The sequence below is a fragment of the Macrobrachium nipponense genome, chromosome 41, assembly GCF_015104395.2.
Source record: "Macrobrachium nipponense isolate FS-2020 chromosome 41, ASM1510439v2, whole genome shotgun sequence".
Lineage (NCBI taxonomy): Eukaryota > Metazoa > Arthropoda > Malacostraca > Decapoda > Palaemonidae > Macrobrachium > Macrobrachium nipponense.
In genome coordinates, this window is record NC_061102.1 from 34,360,772 (window position 1) to 34,377,925 (window position 17,154).

Genomic DNA, 17,154 nt, shown 5'->3' on the forward strand with positions numbered 1-17,154 from the left:
TGACGTCACATATATGCGCAGTAACGATGGGACGGTTTCTAACCCTGTACTCTGTTAATCCTGGGGATTACTTAAGGTTCTTCGCAGCGTCCCTTCGGTCCCTAGCTGCATCCCCTTTCGTTCCTTTTACTGTACCTCTGTTCAATTTCTCTTTCTGCCGTCTTACTTTCCACCCTCTCCTAACAATTGACCCAGTGTGCAATGCGAGGTTTCCCTCCTGTGACACCTTTCAAACCTGTGTGACTCTGGTGCCCCCTTCAGCGGTGAATGACCCATAGGTCCCAGTGCTTGGCGTTTGGACTAAAATCTATATTCCATTCCATTTCAAGTGAAACGACATATCAGTCTTTTTGAAGTGATCTGGTCATGTGGAGAGAATGGTGTACGGCCAGTTGGTGACTAAATGTGCTTCATGTGGAAGTTCTGTATCACGGAGCCGAAGTGGCTCTCTTTTGTTCAGTTGAACTGAATATAGATTTTAGGCCAAAGGCCAAGCGCTGGAACCTGTGAGGTCATTCAGAGTTGAAATGGAAAATGACAGTAAAAGGTTTGAAAGGTGTAACAGGAGGAAAATCTCAAAGCAGTTGCACTATGAACTAGTTGTTAGGCGAGGCTGGAAAGTAAAATGGGAGGGAAGAGAATATGAAAGGAGGTACGGCAAAAGGAACGAAAGTGGTTGTAGCTAGGGGTCGAAGGCACGCTGCAAAGAACCATTAAGTAATGCCTACAGTGCACAACATGAGGTCCACTGACGGCACTACCCCCTACTGGAACCTCTCTTGTATACGTGACTCACCAGTTACATGATGTATGCGGCAGTGTGGTTTGTTTTTTAATGGTGACTCTTGAACCAGCACCTTACACACACACACACACACACACACACACACACACACACACACATATATATATATATATATATAGTATATATATATATATATATATTAATAATGATATTTTAATAAACCATGTTTCCTGTCGAGGATATTTGTCTACTTTTTTTTTTTTAACCACTTAACCACTCGTCTATTTCCTCTTTAAAGCTGTGCATTGGGGATTGGGTTTTGGGAGGCACACTAGAATGTACTATAACTCACTCCGGCGTTTCAGAAACATGCATGTCCCTTGAGCCTATTTGCCAACAGTCAGTGGCTTCTCATTAATCTCCTGTCCTAAAACTGACCAGACCCAAAGTTGCTTGACTTCTCAAACCAAACAAACTTTTGCGTAACAAACGCGCTTCGCCCAGATCTTCACTACCTCCGCAGAAAAGCATTTTCTCTACGATGTCCACTTCTAAATAAGCGTCTGTATGCTGCATGCACGCACGGCTCCATATTTGCTTCTTAATAAATATGCGATTGCTTACAGCCAATTAAATTCAATGTTGGCAATGATTAGTGAAATGTGCATTTTATTCCTGTGCTTAAATATGTATAAAGCACTTGTTGTTTCAAATCACAGCACGGTAATGATCTCCTTCAGGGGACAAGCAATCTTGTTGGCGCCATCTCATTAACGGACAGGAGAGACTTCTCCGCCTCTGCATTCCTCAGCACCCATACCATTCCGTCACGGATGACGTCATATACCTGCCAGCCAATCCCCTTGGCAGGTAAAGTTTCGCTGCCAGACGGTCGAAGCACGTTTTTACTTTCACAGAAAATACTCAGTTTCTTTCTGGATTGTTTGTTGATCGTACCTAAGTTTTCGCGAAGTTGTCGCAACTGTTTGCGGAGGTATCAGTTTTTTTCAATGGTTGACAGAAAAGGAAGCAGATAATCGGGCAAACGAACCTACAACGGATTTGAGGGATTTTTTCTGGTGGCTATCGTCTTCCAGGTGTACAAACAGAAACTTCCTTCGATCCATTCTCAAACAAGCAATGTTGTGAACCGAGGGAGAAGAGGATTTGTGACTCCAATGGATATGAATCATTAGAAAAGTTCATTATAATCCTATGCATACATTTATGCAAGTGCATCAGTGTTTTCGGAGAGAAAAATACCAAGCAAACCGAGGACAGGAAATTCGTTATTGTAAATCAATGGTTTGCCCTATTTCCTCTGCCCTTCATTTCGGTGTGTTGCTGTCTGACTCTTTACATCTGCATATCAACTTTTATTTCAGCAACAACTGTATTCGTAATACTTTTGTGATCATTTGAGTAACCCTGGTATTTAGGAGTTTTCACAGAACCAGTGATACCTTTTTGCTGTATTGTGCGGTCTTCTAGTCCAGTGTCGAAGTCCGAGCCAAACAAACGAACGATATCACCATTTAGTTCTGCCCACAGATTAAAAGGCCACAGGAACTGACCTACCACACTTAATCACACGAAATTAATTATGCCAATTAATATTTTAACCTATATTTGTAAAACGCGCGCATACTTACACCCACAAGGACCCCAACTAATCAATTACAAATAAGGTCATGCATGACTGCTGTGTATTGATATTCGAAAGTTAAACCGGACGCACGCACATACACACCAATAAATATATATAGCGTTCTATATTTAAACGTATTGTGGTCAAGTTTGCTTTCCTTCGTACTTGCTCAACGATGGTGGAGAAAATACAAACAAAATTACTGCTTCTTCGGGGGTTTGTCTGTTATAATGCTCGGTGATGAGAATCAATCTTCCTACAACAAATTTAATGCAAACTTAATTTACTTCTTATATATTTTCTCTGTATCTCCGTTCTGTTTTACTCTGGCCTCGAGGAAGGGAAGGGAAGGTAGATAGTCCCACGAAAACATAAAAGTACTGACCCTGAATCACGCTCGATTGATTGTCACTTTTGTATACTATACTCTCAGGCAAATCGATATTCAACTATACCTCCCCCATTTTTCTCTCTCTCTCTCCGTGTAGAATAAATATAGATCGCTTTAACATAAAATTTTATTTGCTGCAATGAACGTATTTGATTTGATGAATAACAATCTAAGAAAAAACGAATATGAAAAACAGACGAAAAACATTTGCCTATCCTTCATAAGCTGAAAAAACTCGCAAATATCATTTGATAATTTTTTTCAAGAAAAAGTGCACTGATCAATTTTTTTTTAAAGAAAAGTAAACAAAAAAGTATCCATACATATTTTGCATAAGAAATAGGTTCAAGAAACATATTGGAAGTAAAAAATTACCCGGAAAATACAGTAACGAATCCGGTAAAAAAAGTCAACAACAAATTAACAGAAAAGTTACATTAACCTCCTCTAGGTAGTGACCCCAAGGGTTTAGTACAAGGCCGTTGGGGATTCAGTGGCGTTCCTGAGGGGGAGAGGGGCGGGGGGGGGGGTGCTGTTTGAAATCTCCCCCCCAGATCCCAAAGTGCGAAATTTAACCATTGCTGCTTTGACAGGACAAGCTAATAAATATAGTGACCCCAAAATGGTCACCATTTATATTCGGACCCGAAAGTTTGGGGCCCACTAAAGGGCCCACTTTTCCAATTTTGTGAGCAAAAATGTAACAAAAATGTCATGTAAAAGAAATAGGGCTCTCCGCGGGTCCCCACAGAATCGTAGAGCCCATTATAGACCTTCTCATACGGATCGGAGGAGGGTGGGTAACGTTGATTGGGGTAAGGGCAGGACCGATCTAAGGCAATTGATTACTGCTTATAGGGGTCCTAATTATCCTCTGAGGGCCCCCATAATGGCCCCATTTGCCCAGATAATACACATTTAAATGATTCACTCCATTCACTCTGTTCTACCTGCCTTCCCATAATGGAGTCCCTTCCAGCAATATTGATTCATTCAACTTCCTCCACGTCATATCGCCATCAGAGTACATTACTGTTATCCTCATTTTTACCATTTATCGTCACGTTTCAACTGGATTAAGTGGATCTTCAATTATTCAATGTACGCCTAGTTTAAAGAAATAAAATGTCTGAAATTCGTATTTCCAAGCGCCTTTAAAATAATCCTACAATTGCTCATATTCTAAAAATCTAACCCCCGAACCCCCACCCACTGCTTTCGCTCGCTATTCTCGCCTCCCACCCCACTAAGAGGGGCTCCAAATGGGACTGTACCCCCCGGGCTCCAAAATGTCTAGGAACGCCCCTGTGGGGATTACCGTAAAAGCATAAACAAACGACTGTAAATTACTCTGACTTATTTTCCTATAGTAGATTCACATCAACCGTGCATTTGATGTTTAGGCCAGTCCCTCACGACGCTCCTGATTGGCTGTTGATAAGCCAATCACAGGGCTGGAGACTCTGTCTCTCTCGAAAGTTCACTTAGGCAGGATGTATGTTCCACCTCTCCTGAGGGATACTTTTGAAAGACATACATCCTGCCTGTGTGAACTCTCGAGAGAGAGACAGAGTTTCCAGCCCTGTGATTGGTTAATCAAAGCCAGTCGGGAGCATCGTAAGGGACTGGCCTGCACATCAGATGCACGGTTGATGTGAATCTACTATAACTAAAATTGTGACTTTTTCTTCTTGGACTTCATTACACAGGCCACCCCCGCCCCCCCCCCACACAAAAAAAAAAAAAAAAAAGCTGTTGCGAGTACATGCTTAATGTTCCAGGCCTGTAGCGAGGTTTGGGGGTGGGGTCATCTCGGGGCGGACGACCCCCCCGCCCCCCCCCCAAAAAAAAAATCTCTGAAAGTATTTTCTGTGGCTATCCTTTTCATGGAACTGTACTTACAAAGTTATAAGTAAACTTTTGTGTTTTTGGAATTTTTTTTTCTAATTTTTTTTATCAAACATTAACATCATTCTTTAGTAGTAGCAAATACAAGTGATACTAGAAATATGATATAGGCCACCAAATTTGTAAATGATTTTGAGTAAAATTCTGTTAACCAAAGACAGTACTTTGAATGACATCTAATCGGGTAGAAGGGCATAGACCGCATACACAATTTTTCTTCTTAATACAACTAAAATAACATTTTCAAGTATTTCATCTCTTATATACCTATATATCTAATGACATTTATAGAAGAGAGGGTCTAGTTTTGGAAAAACGAACCCCTGTGTTTTCACGGGTACGATATATAACTTTCACACATTTTTTCAAGTTCCCCCCCATGTATATTGTCCTATTTTAATCTACAAATAATTCTGCTAATGTAACTAAGGTATGGATTTTTTTGTCACCTTTGTTAACTTACTTATCACTCTAGTAGATTCACATCAACCGTGCATCCGATGTCTAGGCTAGTCTCTTACGATGCTCCTGATTGGCTATTGATAAGCCAGTCACAGGGCTGGAAACTCTGTCTCTCTCGAGAGTTTACATAGGCAGGATACGTGTTCCACTTCTGAGGAAAACGTCTTTCAAAAATATCCCTCAGGAGAGGTGGAACATACATCCTGCCTATGTGAACTCTATCGAGAGACTGAGAGTTTCCAGCCCTGTCATTGGCTTATCAACAGCCAATCAGGAGCGTCGTAAGGGACTGGCCTAGACATCAAATGCGCAGTTGATGTGAATCTACTATAGCTCTTCACTGATTTCCTTTGCTTTTATCTCCTCTTCGACTCCCCTTACATTGGCAGAGACTTTTCCGTTGATGAGATAATAATAATTATATTTCTAATGAACAATTGACAATTTACCCCTCCTACCACTGATTTGTAATCACTGTAACTAGCTGTTCTGACTAACCCAATGAAGACTTTCTGGCAACCAGGTCTCTCCGTGCGAATATGACGTTAACCATTATTGCTTGTCATAAATTTTGCCAATTCCCTATAGGATCTCAAGTGTATTCTTAACAATATGCCAACGTTTCTCCTCAAGGAAATGGTCATGTTTTGACCTCAGCCTACTAATTTCATGCGAACTTTCATTTGTCTTAGTCAAATCAGTATTTTCCATTAAGCCACTGAATGCAGCACCTACCACTTTTTCAATAATCATATTCTTCTTCCGCCAAGAAGTCTTTTTTGATTGCCGGCAGGCTGAGTTACTTATCATGCATAGGCCTATCAAATCACAGTTATTCGTGATATAATAGGCAAGTTTTTCCCATCTTTCATTCTTTGAATTTTCAATTACCGTCACTTGCCAGCCTTTCGATTGTATCAAAGTTTACGGTGGTTCACTCGTTCCCCCGTATCTTTATTTACTTGATCATGTTGTACATTGTTGGTCGTCCTAACCGAAAACAAGGCTTACTTTTACTTACCTTTTATTGCTCACCGCCTCTTTGTATGTGGACGTTTTTTTATCTACCTTATCACCAACTTTAATTTCGACAGGTAATAACTTTTAACCTATGAATGAGCCAGCCTGCAACAATCATAAAGTTGATGAGCTCAGCGTTTACAAGAAAACCGCACTTCTCTCCTAGAACCTTCCCGCCGGACGAGTGACTGATAACAACAAACGTTCTTCTTTCAACTTTAGCAGAAGATGTGGGAACCTCAAATGTTCTGTTGCTGCGGCGTGAGGCAGGGAAGCATCCTAATCGCCTCTTTCGTCTTGGTAAGAGTTCTGCGTCCCTCATAAATCTTTTAAAGAGTTATATTAGGCTTCGTATGTTTATATTACTGAGATTCAAATATGATTTCTAAGACTAGGCTGTTTCAGATTCATGCTGGGACTTCTAGATTAACTATGAAAAACAAAATGCTAGACTGATGTTGCTATTTTTGCTAGCTCTGGATTCATACTCAAATAACTTTGGATTTATTCTCTCCCGACGATGATATGGTAAACATTAGGGATGTTTCAAGGTTTGGGTTCTTTCTTAATGGGCTTATCAAATTAAAGCTAAAATTGTACTTAACGAAATTCGATATTCCTATGTCTTAAAGTGATCTACTCTGTCGTGTTGATGAGAATTTTAGATAAATCATTTCGTAATTCTTGACTGACATGAGTAGTTGAGATTTTCTCTGTATTAAGGCGCCTGCTGCTATTGACATATTGGTTGGTATCCAGACAACCTTTTATATTTAGTCATGCAATTCCTTGGTTGTTTTTAACCACTAACTCTAAAATTGACTGCGTCACACTTTTAACAAAGATTAAGCTTGTAAGTTTTCCCTGTTCTCTTCATCTTGATTTGCGATTTTAAGATTTCAGGGAGTTCCTTTGAAAGCGTATTTTGTGCTCCTATGAACTGCAAATTGTTTAATTGGCAACTAAAAGCATTATTATTATTATTTTTTTTTTTTTTTTTTTGTGCTCTATCACAGTCCTCCAATTCGACTGGGTGGTATTTATAGTGTGGGGTTCCGGGTTGCATCCTGCCTCCTCAGGAGTCCATCACTTTGCTTACTATGTACGCCGTTTCTAGGATTACACACTTCTGCATGAGTCCTGGAGCTACTTCAACCTCTAGTTTTTCCAGTTTCCTTTTCAAGGATCTTGGGATCGCGCCTAGTGTTCCTATGATTATGGGTGCAATTTCCACTGGCATATGCCATATCCTTCTTATTTCTATTTTCAGGTCTTGATATTTATCCATTTTTTCCTTTTTTTTCTCTTCAACTCTGGTGTCCCATGGTATTGCGACATCAATGAGTGATACTTTCTTTTTTGTTTGTTTGTTTGTATGGTGCTTTTGCGTTGCATGGAACCAGTGGTTATTCAGCAACGGGACCAACGGCTTTACGTGACTTCCGAACCACGTCGAGAGTGAACTTCTATCACCAGAAATACACATACATCTCTCACTCCTCAATGGAATGGCTGAGAATCGAACCCGCGATCACCGAGGTGGGACGCTAATACCATACCAACCACGCCGCTGAGGCGCTGATACTTTCTTCTTGCTTTTGTCAATCATCGTCACGTCTGGTCTATTTGCACGTATCACCCTGTCTGTTCTGATACCATAGTCCCAGAGGATCTTTGCCTGGTCGTTTTCTATCACTCCTTCAGGTTGGTGCTCGTACCAGTTATTACTGAAAGGTAGCTGGTGTTCCTTGCACAGGCTCCAGTGGAGGGCTTTTGCTACTGAATCATGCCTCTTTTAAAAGTACTGGTTCTGTGCAAGTGCCGGACATTCGCTTGCTATGTGGTTTATGGTTTCATTTTTCGTATTGCACTTCCTACATATGGGAGAGATGTTATTTCCATCTATCGTTCTTTGAACATATCTGGTTCTTAGGGCCTGATCTTGTGCCGCTGTTATCATTCCTTCAGTTTCCTTCTTGAGCTCTCCCCTCTGTAGCCATTGCCATGTGTCATCGCTGGTTAGTTCTTTAGTCTGTCTCATATATTGTCCATGCATTGGTTTGTTGTGCCATTCCTCTGTTCTGCTTGTCATTCTCCTGTCTCCGTATATTTCTGGGTCTTCGTCTAATTTTATCAGTCTTTCTTCCCATGCACTCTTGAGCCACTCGTCTTCACTGGTTTTCAGATATTGCCCCAGTGCTCTGTTCTCGATGTTGACGCAGTCCTCTAATACTTAGTAGTCCTCTCCCTCCTTCCTTTCGTGTTATGTATAGTCTGTCCGTATTTCTCTTGAGTGTAGTGCTTTGTGTATTGTCATATGCATCCTAGTTTTCTGGTCTATGCTGCGGAGTTCTGCCTTCGTCCATTTCACTATTCCTGCGCTGTATCTGATTACTGGCGCTGCCCATGTGTTTGGCTTTTATCATATTTCCATCGTTGAGTTTTGACTTGAGTATCGCCTTGAGTCTCTGCATATATTCATTCCTGATCGTGTCCTTCATCTCTTGGTGTTTTATATCCCCTCCTTCCACCTCATTCCCAGGTATTTTGTATCTCGTCTCATCTATGTGTTTGATATTATTATTATTATTATTTTTATTATTATTTTATTATAATAATGGCAGAATTCACAGAATTGATTTTAATATAATATTCTTTCTATCCATTCAATTCCCAGGTATTTGTATCCCTTCTCATCTATGTGTTTGATATTATTATTATTATTATTATTATTATTATTATTTTATTAAAATAATGGCATAATTCACAGAATTGATTTTATACAATATTCTTTCAATTCTCCTTATGATTTGTTTTTCTGGCACGCTTGTACTATAAAGCAGCTGTCCAATATTCATCGTGCTGTAGGTCGTCAACGGAATTTCTGGCTGGTGTTATCAAAGGCAAACTGGTTATCAGGGACAGGCTGGAGTCGTCAATAGATTTACAGGTGTTTCGTAGGTAGGGAACAGGCCGTAGTCGTCAGGGGGGGTCTATCCAGTATTCCTTGTTTTTTCTTTTTTTTTTTTGGTTTTCTAAAGGCGTTTACATGTTTCGGCCACCTCGTGTGGCCATCTTCGGGACGGGATCGCTGAGTGCAATTGTTTGTGTCGGATGGATTCACGCTATTTATTGCATTCGGGTAGTTTGAAAAGATGTGTGCCCCACTTTTCATTGGGCAATACCTGTGACGTCACGAGTGATGTCATCAAGGGGCCGGTTGCTGGTTGGCTGTCCTCTTCGTGGGCGGAGCCTCATCCTTGTTGGTGATGGTGGAGGCCTCCTCGAAGGGCGTGCTACCAGATCGTCCTCAGGGCGAGAGCTTGAGCTTCGATCACCATCAGGGTTACTAGGGACGTCCTCAGGATGAGAGCTAACGCTTCTATCATCCTCAGGAGCCCTCTGGTGCGATGGTCGTTGTAAGGCGTTGTCTGCTGCTCTCCTGACGGCGTGGGGAGGAGGAAGGTCTCCTGTGTGACGTTCAAACTGGGCTTCTCCCTCCCGATGTGCAGCGCTTCTAAGATTCGCAAACGACGTAGATTGGGTTCTTGGTCGATAACCTCGAAGTTACCGACGATGTCGCTGCGACGGAGTCTTTTATTATGTGCAGTCCTTGCATGATTAAATATTGTTCCTTCCTGCGCGTGACAGGAGATCCTCTTGGAGAGGCGCATTGACGTCATCCCGATGTAACTTCCGAGGCATCCTCGGATTGGGCACGTGTATCTGTAGATGACGTTCGTCCTCTTCAAGGGATCCTGCGACGGTGCGGGGTTATTCTTCATAATAAGACTGCATGTTTTTTTACTTCTATAAAATATGATCAAGTTTATCTGCTTGTTGTTGTCGGTCGGGGAAACATGATTCTTGATTATTTCCCGTAGGGCTCGCTCGTCTTCTTTATATCGCCGATGGAAGGTTCCCTTGTAGAAAAAATTAATTTTCTGCTTGGGGTCTGGGCGGGGTTCCTGCAGGTACCATTTCTCTGTGCTCTTCCTGAAGACGTTCTGGATGCTGCGGTTGGTGTGTCCGTTGTTTACTAGGACCTGGGCTGCACGTTCCATCTCCTTATGGGTGTCTGCCCATGTTGAACAATGGGAAAGAGCTCTCCTGACGTAGGCGCTGATGGTGGTGTCCTTATAGCGTTCAGGGCATTCACTCTCGCCGTTCAGACATTCCCAGGTTCGTGGGCTTCGTGTAGACCCTAGTAGCGAACGCACCCTCCTTCTGTTCAACCAGGACGTCCAGAAAGGGAAGACGGCCATCATGGCTATGTTCGATAGTAAATCGTAAACGGCTGTGGGTATGGAAGGCTTGACGTATTTCCTCGATCTCCTCCATCGTTCCTGCTTGGATGAAGGTGTCATCTATATATCTTACGTATATATATGGCTTCCTAATGCTCCTAAAGACACGCTCCTCCACTATGCCCATATAAAAGTTCGCAAACAAGACCCCGAGGGGGGATCCCATCGCTACACCATCGATTTGTAAGTGCATATGGCCATGGTGGTTAATGAAGGCAGAGCCGTATATACGGCTCTGAATGAAGGGAGCCTTCTTGGTGCATATTTTCAGCAGAGAGCGAAGGGCGTGCTCGGGGATATTCTCTGGGTCGGTGGATGGGTCTCTGTCTGTAGACACGTTCAAGGATCATTTCGATGGTTTCATTATTATTATTATTATTATTATTATTATTATTATTATTATTATTATTATAAAAACAGAAACCAAAGCGAGGCATAAACATTGATGGAAATAGCACTCGATCTGTATATCTTTTCAGCTCTGTTGCCTCGTTGACATAGGCTCAGCCGTGCTAGGCCTTCCTAGAAACATCTTCATTGCTGACTATCATGAGGGCTGTAGAGAACGGGACCAGATGGTTATGGACGAGGAAATGTGTCAAAAAATAGCAGCTAGAAATCGTGAGTATTCATTCACGTTCACAATAATGAGTGATGCTATAGGTTAGCAGCGTTAGTTGTGTAACCAACCGTCATTGTAATTCAAATCAAATGTATCAGGTCTGTACACGGTCTAGACCGCGTCATTACACCAGCACTTTCCTTCCCATCTGCAGAAATGACGAAGTCCGTTTTCGTATCCGTCCGTATGGCGACAAACGTGATTCTGATCGTAGTATCAAGCATGCTCATTCATGGAGTGAGAAAGGTAAGGAGTGGTTTTTCTGTATCTACTAAAACTTCTATGCGGAAGAAAAAAAGTGAGTCTACTATGTTGTGGTGAATGCAGCTGGGGAGGTATGAATGGACAGGGGGATCCAACTTTCTTTCATGGAAATGAGGTGCGAACGCAGAATGGAAATCAAAGGAAGCTGCTAAGATAATTTGTGGAATAGGAAGCATTGAAATGTTACAAAGATGCGTTATTTTTGTCAGCATAGTTATTTCATAACGCAATGCTCAAAACCTTCCATTTATATTCTCTAGGGTAGACCGTGCCTGCTGATACCCTTCATGATTGTGCACGTGATGGCCATTGTGAGTCTGATCCTGGCCACCATTATCCAGCTGGTGACCCTAGTAACGGACAACGTGGCCGACTTCATCGTGCTGTTGGTGATCGGACCTATTGGCGTGTGTATCTTGGTGTACCTGTTATTCGTCATTCGAGCGTCTTATTTGGAAGTAAGGCTTACTTGTGAGGTTCTTGCCTTATGTTTTGAGTAGTCCCCTGTATAATCTTTTTATCTGTGATATGATTACGAAAGAAAAGAGTTCGGTTTAGATTCTCTCACTTACCAAATAAAGAAAATAGTACTATATAGCAGGCGTCAGCTGACAGTGGGTTTGACGGAACTCCACAAAATCACCAGAGTGAACAAGCCTGCAACTTGTTTGAATTATGTTTTCCTAACAGTGGACATTTTATGCGACTTTACAGAGAATTAGATGCTATTTTGAATAAGACCCTTGCAATTGTATAGTATCTTAGGTATATATGAGCTGGACAAAACATAATTTCTTCTGAAGTTTTAATTATGTTGCCTTCAATTTTTCCTCATCCAATTTTATGAAAAAAAAAACTGTACGTACTTCTTGCTAAACTAAAGATAATGCTCTTTATAGAACTTAGATACGAAGTCATTGGGTGTAGTTCTTAAATAATCATTATTAACCATTTACCAAGTGAATCGAGGTAAAAATGTCACGGGGAAAAAAATCACAGAAAAAAAGTCACCCTAATCTTTCCCAGACAGTGAGTGACCCCTTAAGGGTTTGATCCCGATACGCATCCACCTTTGCGGCGTGTTTAGTAAAAGCCCGTTGGGGATTTTTTTTTTTTTTCTAACCCGTTAAGTATCCACCTTTGCGGCGTGTTTTTAGTATAAACATACACAAAAGACTGCAAATATACAGATAATGACTCCAAGAAATATTGTGAATATTTCCCCTGTAATTTTTTTTTACCGGCCACCATAAATTTAATGGGACTATTACGAAAGCGCGGACTCAGAATTGAAACCATGTTCGAAAAGCGCGACAAAACATGCTATCAAAAGAGAGGCGTTCGTCTTCACCAGATTTAATTGGGTAAATATTCTTTCAACACAGACTGAAGAGTCTGACAATACAAGGAGGCCACACATGAAGTCTGACAATAAACTAAACTTGGACTGACCATTGTCATCTAATATATTCCTTAAATGATGCTAAAATTCAGGTACTTCCTGCGATAGCATGGGATGCACTGTCTCCTGTAAGTCAGGGGTTTTCAACCTGGGGTACACGTACCCCAAAGGGCTGTCAGGGGGTACACGACCCCCAATGTGCTTTAGCAAAAACTGCTCCTCGGCCAACTAGAATAAATAATGAAAACAATTTCAACTATTTCATTAACTCCGTTGCAGCTGTTGCAACAATAATGTACACTGGTTTTGCAGCTCAGTACTATGACCTTGAACATTTGCTGCATAGCCAGAGGTAAACAATTATTAAAACTTGTCTTTATTTTTTCATGGAATTCATTATGTTTACAATATTATTGGTTATGTCAGGAGAGTTATGTACTTACTTCCCTTTTGTACAGTACTTGCAAATATACACAAAAGAATGTTTTTCTGAGTTGGTTCTGTTTTCTACTTTATACAGTGAAGGGGTACATTACTGACATTACAAATACCGGCAAGGGTACATGGGGAGAAAAAGGTTGAAAACCCCTGCTGTAAGTCGTCAAGCTGATGCTCAGACACTAAAGAAGGAAAGTTCAGGGCAAGTTTAATGATGGACTTCATCTGTCTTTCAGTACTTGTTGATTCCTTTGGCTCCATGTTGTGCAACATAGTAAGGACACTGTCTTCTTCCAAACGAAACCTCTCGAATAACTGACACGAAAGTTGTGGCAAAAACACCAAGCAGCTTTCTGGCCGAAACCTGCTTTCATTTCCCCCTAGATTGTCTGTTTCAGCACTTTATATACAAAATTTTCAAGATTTCGGAGATTTTCACAATTTTATTTCGAACTTTGAGTCGATTTTTCAGGATCTTGAAAGATTTTTCAAGCGCTGGTAGCACACTAATTAGCGGGGGGGGGGGGGGGGGGGGGGAGACAGCAAAATCTGGCGAACGCCCTTATAATACAATTTTCAGACACTTTCTTCTTTCCCACCGTTATCCCCACACTAAGGGGTCGGTTGCCTGATGCGCCTTTCATTACATCAGGCATGGTTTATTCTTTGGCAAAGGGGTTTTACGACCGCATGCCCTTGCTGTCATCAACCACAGTTATTGGCGGTGGGCCTCGCCTTTGACTAAAAAGTCCACCTGCAAGGCAACAGTTTCCACAGTTATTGGCAGTTGGCCTAGGCTTTTACTAAAAAGTAAGACTGCAAGGCAGCAGCTGTCCTTTTAGCCGCCTTTTACGACACGCTGCAGCTACGGTGGTAGTGTTCTTACACCCCTACCACAGGGTGGACAAATTTCAGCCACTCTTTTGATGTAAAAAAATACGCGCTTTCGTGAAAAACGCAACGCGCTTATAACATAGGGATCCGCGCTTTCGTAAAACGCTGAAATTGATGTAACTTTTTTTTTTTCCTTTGACTTTATTACCGGCAACCAAGCAAAGCTATAGTTAAACACTTCATGGTTCACTGAGTTTTTAATGAACGACAGTTAATATTCAAGTGAAATGGTAAGAATAATCTCTAAGATTACGAAATTTCTACTCGATATTTTTATTCAAGATTTTTAAGATTTCAAAAATATTTGGTCAACGTTTATCGAAAAACCATCGGTAATTACTCCGCCACATATTACTTTCTGAAATAGACTGATGGTGAGTATCTTCAATCTTCATAAGCAAACAAGCATTGACTTCGTAATTACAGTTTAATTTGTGAATATACCTCCATAACTAGTACTTCTTACAGATCAAAACCTAAATTTAGACAATAGGCATATACCACCATGCCATATTCCTTAGAGTAATCAGCTTTGTTGCCTTCCTTCTTTCCAGACAAAGCGATCCAAAATCCAGGCCTACACAGAGTTTCATGACGAGGATGGAATTTCCTACGGCATGAGTGAACGACCCTCTTATCTGCTGATTGGCTGCTTCAAGGAGCAGACACGCCCAGGCCTGGCGCATGGCGAGTTGACTTACCAATAGCAGCTGTAACGGTTCAAGAATTGGAGAAACACGAAGATCTGAGCTTTACCAACGGGAAAATGTATTTTTGTAAAATCGTTGCGGAGAAGCTTTACATTAAGGAGATTATCAGGCAGACCAGTAGGCAGATTAGCTTAATATTTAGTTCATGTAAATTGACGGGACTCATTTATGTTAATCTTTCATATTAGACTGATTCTGAATGCTCATCTTGAACCCAAGGTTGTCCCTAATGACGTTATAGATAGCAATATTTCAATAAGTTGTGAGACGTCATAAGACAGGTAATTTAAGATTTTAGATGTAATTTATACATATATATATATATATATATATATCTATATAATATATATATAATATATATATATGTATTATATAATTTGTATTTCAAATCGGTCAAAGATTGGTTTCCATAATCACAAGCCAAATAATATTGGAGAATAAAATGAAGAAGCAAATAATTGACAACAGAAGAACTTAAAATGCAAAAGCTGAGAGAGAACTCGTGTTTAATAGCGTTTATTTGAAAAAAATTGAATTTATTTGCAAGACAATGCGTTATGAGAGCTCTACGAAGCAATGGAACAATGACTGCCCATTTTTCTCCATTGACTGTTAGTGGCAGTAAATTGTCAATAGGATGTTATTTAAACAAATAGGTCTAAAGGTCAGTGAACCAGCTCACGAACCAGGACACCAATCTGCACCTGCAACCAACACAGCAACGAAGCCCACCCACGCACTTTTCTGTGAGGAAACGAAGCATGGTGTGCGTTTTACTCCGTCCTCAAAGGTGTTTGTTTTTGAGCTTTGGTTTTCCATACTGACAGTTTTGCTAGATTCCAGTCGGGTCAAAATCCGTTATAAAAATCAATGTTGTTTTAAGCTAACGGCCTCTTCGATTCTGATATTGTCAAATTTGATTACCAGAGATATCCTAGAAAAAATCTCTGTATTGGTAAGCTAATTTAATTCAAAGAACGGTCTTTATTTATACACAAGAATTTATGTGGCCACCAGTTTTTATTCATTCTGTTTCAAGATCGTTTCAGGTTTTAATGAGCGGCTGCAAATGTATTAAGAATTAATGCCTACATAAGTGGTAGTGCCATCTCCTTGTCTTGTGTTTTGTATAGTAAAGGCTGTAAGATGCATTTCCGAGTGACAAAAATGTATTGGATTTTGCCTAAGTAGTACTTGTTGGAAAAGGGTTTACATATTCATAAAGACGTTTATTTTCTTGTTCACACACACACACACACACACACACATATATATATATATATATATATATATATATATATATATATATATGTATGTATATATATATACATATAAAAATTCCCCTTCGGTACATATCTGAAAAATATATCATTTGGGAGGTAAAGTGAATTTAGATATTAAAGGACATTTGTAGCTTGAATTGATATATAAAGGATCACGTTTCTATGTGATATTATTCATAACAAAAGGCTACGTTCTGTCAAACGCTCGAATTGGCCAACATGGTAGACGGGGTTTCATATCGATTCTAATTACGAAAGCATCCAGATCGAGGGTGATTTGTAAGGTCAGAATCGATATGAACTTATAGCGTCTCTGTTGGCTGATTGGATAGCGTCACTGGCTGTCCTGATTTCGTCCCCGTCCACCTGGACGGTGGTTGTTCGATCCCATGGGGGGACGAAATTGTTATCAACTTAAAAATTAAACCCTAAATTCGGTACATATATGATATATCATTTGGGAGGTAAAGTGAATTTAGATATTAAACAAGGACTTTTGTATCTTGAATTGATACATATACACTTATTATATAGTATTCATATATATATATAATTATTATATCTATAGTATAGTCTAAGCAAATACCGCACAAGAAAATGATAGGCAGAAATCCCAAGCGCTTTCGTCTTTTCTTGACAATGTCTTAATAACGACAAAAGCGGTTGGCTTTCTGCCTATCATTTTCCTGTGGTATTCGCTTATTTAATCAAATCACGCGCATCTACTGTGATTTTTTAAGCATATATGATATATATATATATATATATATATATATATATATATATATTATATATGTGTATATATACATACACAAGTTTGTGTCTGCGTGTGTACAAATATATTCATATATCAATAGTGGAAAATAAAATAACCAGAAAACCCGATCTTTTCTGATTTGAGTAAGAAATTTCGGTAGAAAACAGGACTAGAAACAGAAATGTGACGAATGTTAGAAATGAACACAGACCTAATCTGCAAGCCAAGTCTAGGCGCTGAATTGACGTTGTCAGAACCTGCCCAGATCTCGTGTAAATAAAAACGGATTTATTTATGATTTTG

At 40.2% G+C, this 17,154-nt stretch overlaps 2 protein-coding genes across 2 annotated transcripts in view; one reads left to right on the top strand and one right to left on the bottom strand.

Annotated features, from left to right (window-relative positions):
- LOC135212669 (lysosomal-associated transmembrane protein 4B-like) overlaps positions 1 to 6,316 on the bottom strand; it is a 39,314-nt gene extending 32,998 nt beyond the window's left edge. Inside the window, exon 1 of the transcript XR_010313961.1 lies at positions 6,176 to 6,316. The gene's annotated coding sequence lies outside the window, so the exon portion shown is untranslated. The remainder of the gene's footprint in view (positions 1 to 6,175) is intronic.
- Positions 6,317 to 6,332: 16 nt separating this feature from the next.
- LOC135212667 (uncharacterized) lies at positions 6,333 to 15,108 on the top strand. The gene is made up of 5 exons (XM_064246317.1): positions 6,333 to 6,474; positions 10,961 to 11,102; positions 11,258 to 11,349; positions 11,628 to 11,825; positions 14,656 to 15,108. Exons 1-5 carry the CDS (start codon positions 6,403 to 6,405, stop codon positions 14,806 to 14,808), a joined length of 657 nt encoding a protein of 218 aa, XP_064102387.1. The 5' UTR covers positions 6,333 to 6,402; the 3' UTR covers positions 14,809 to 15,108.
- Positions 15,109 to 17,154: the final 2,046 nt, after the last annotated feature.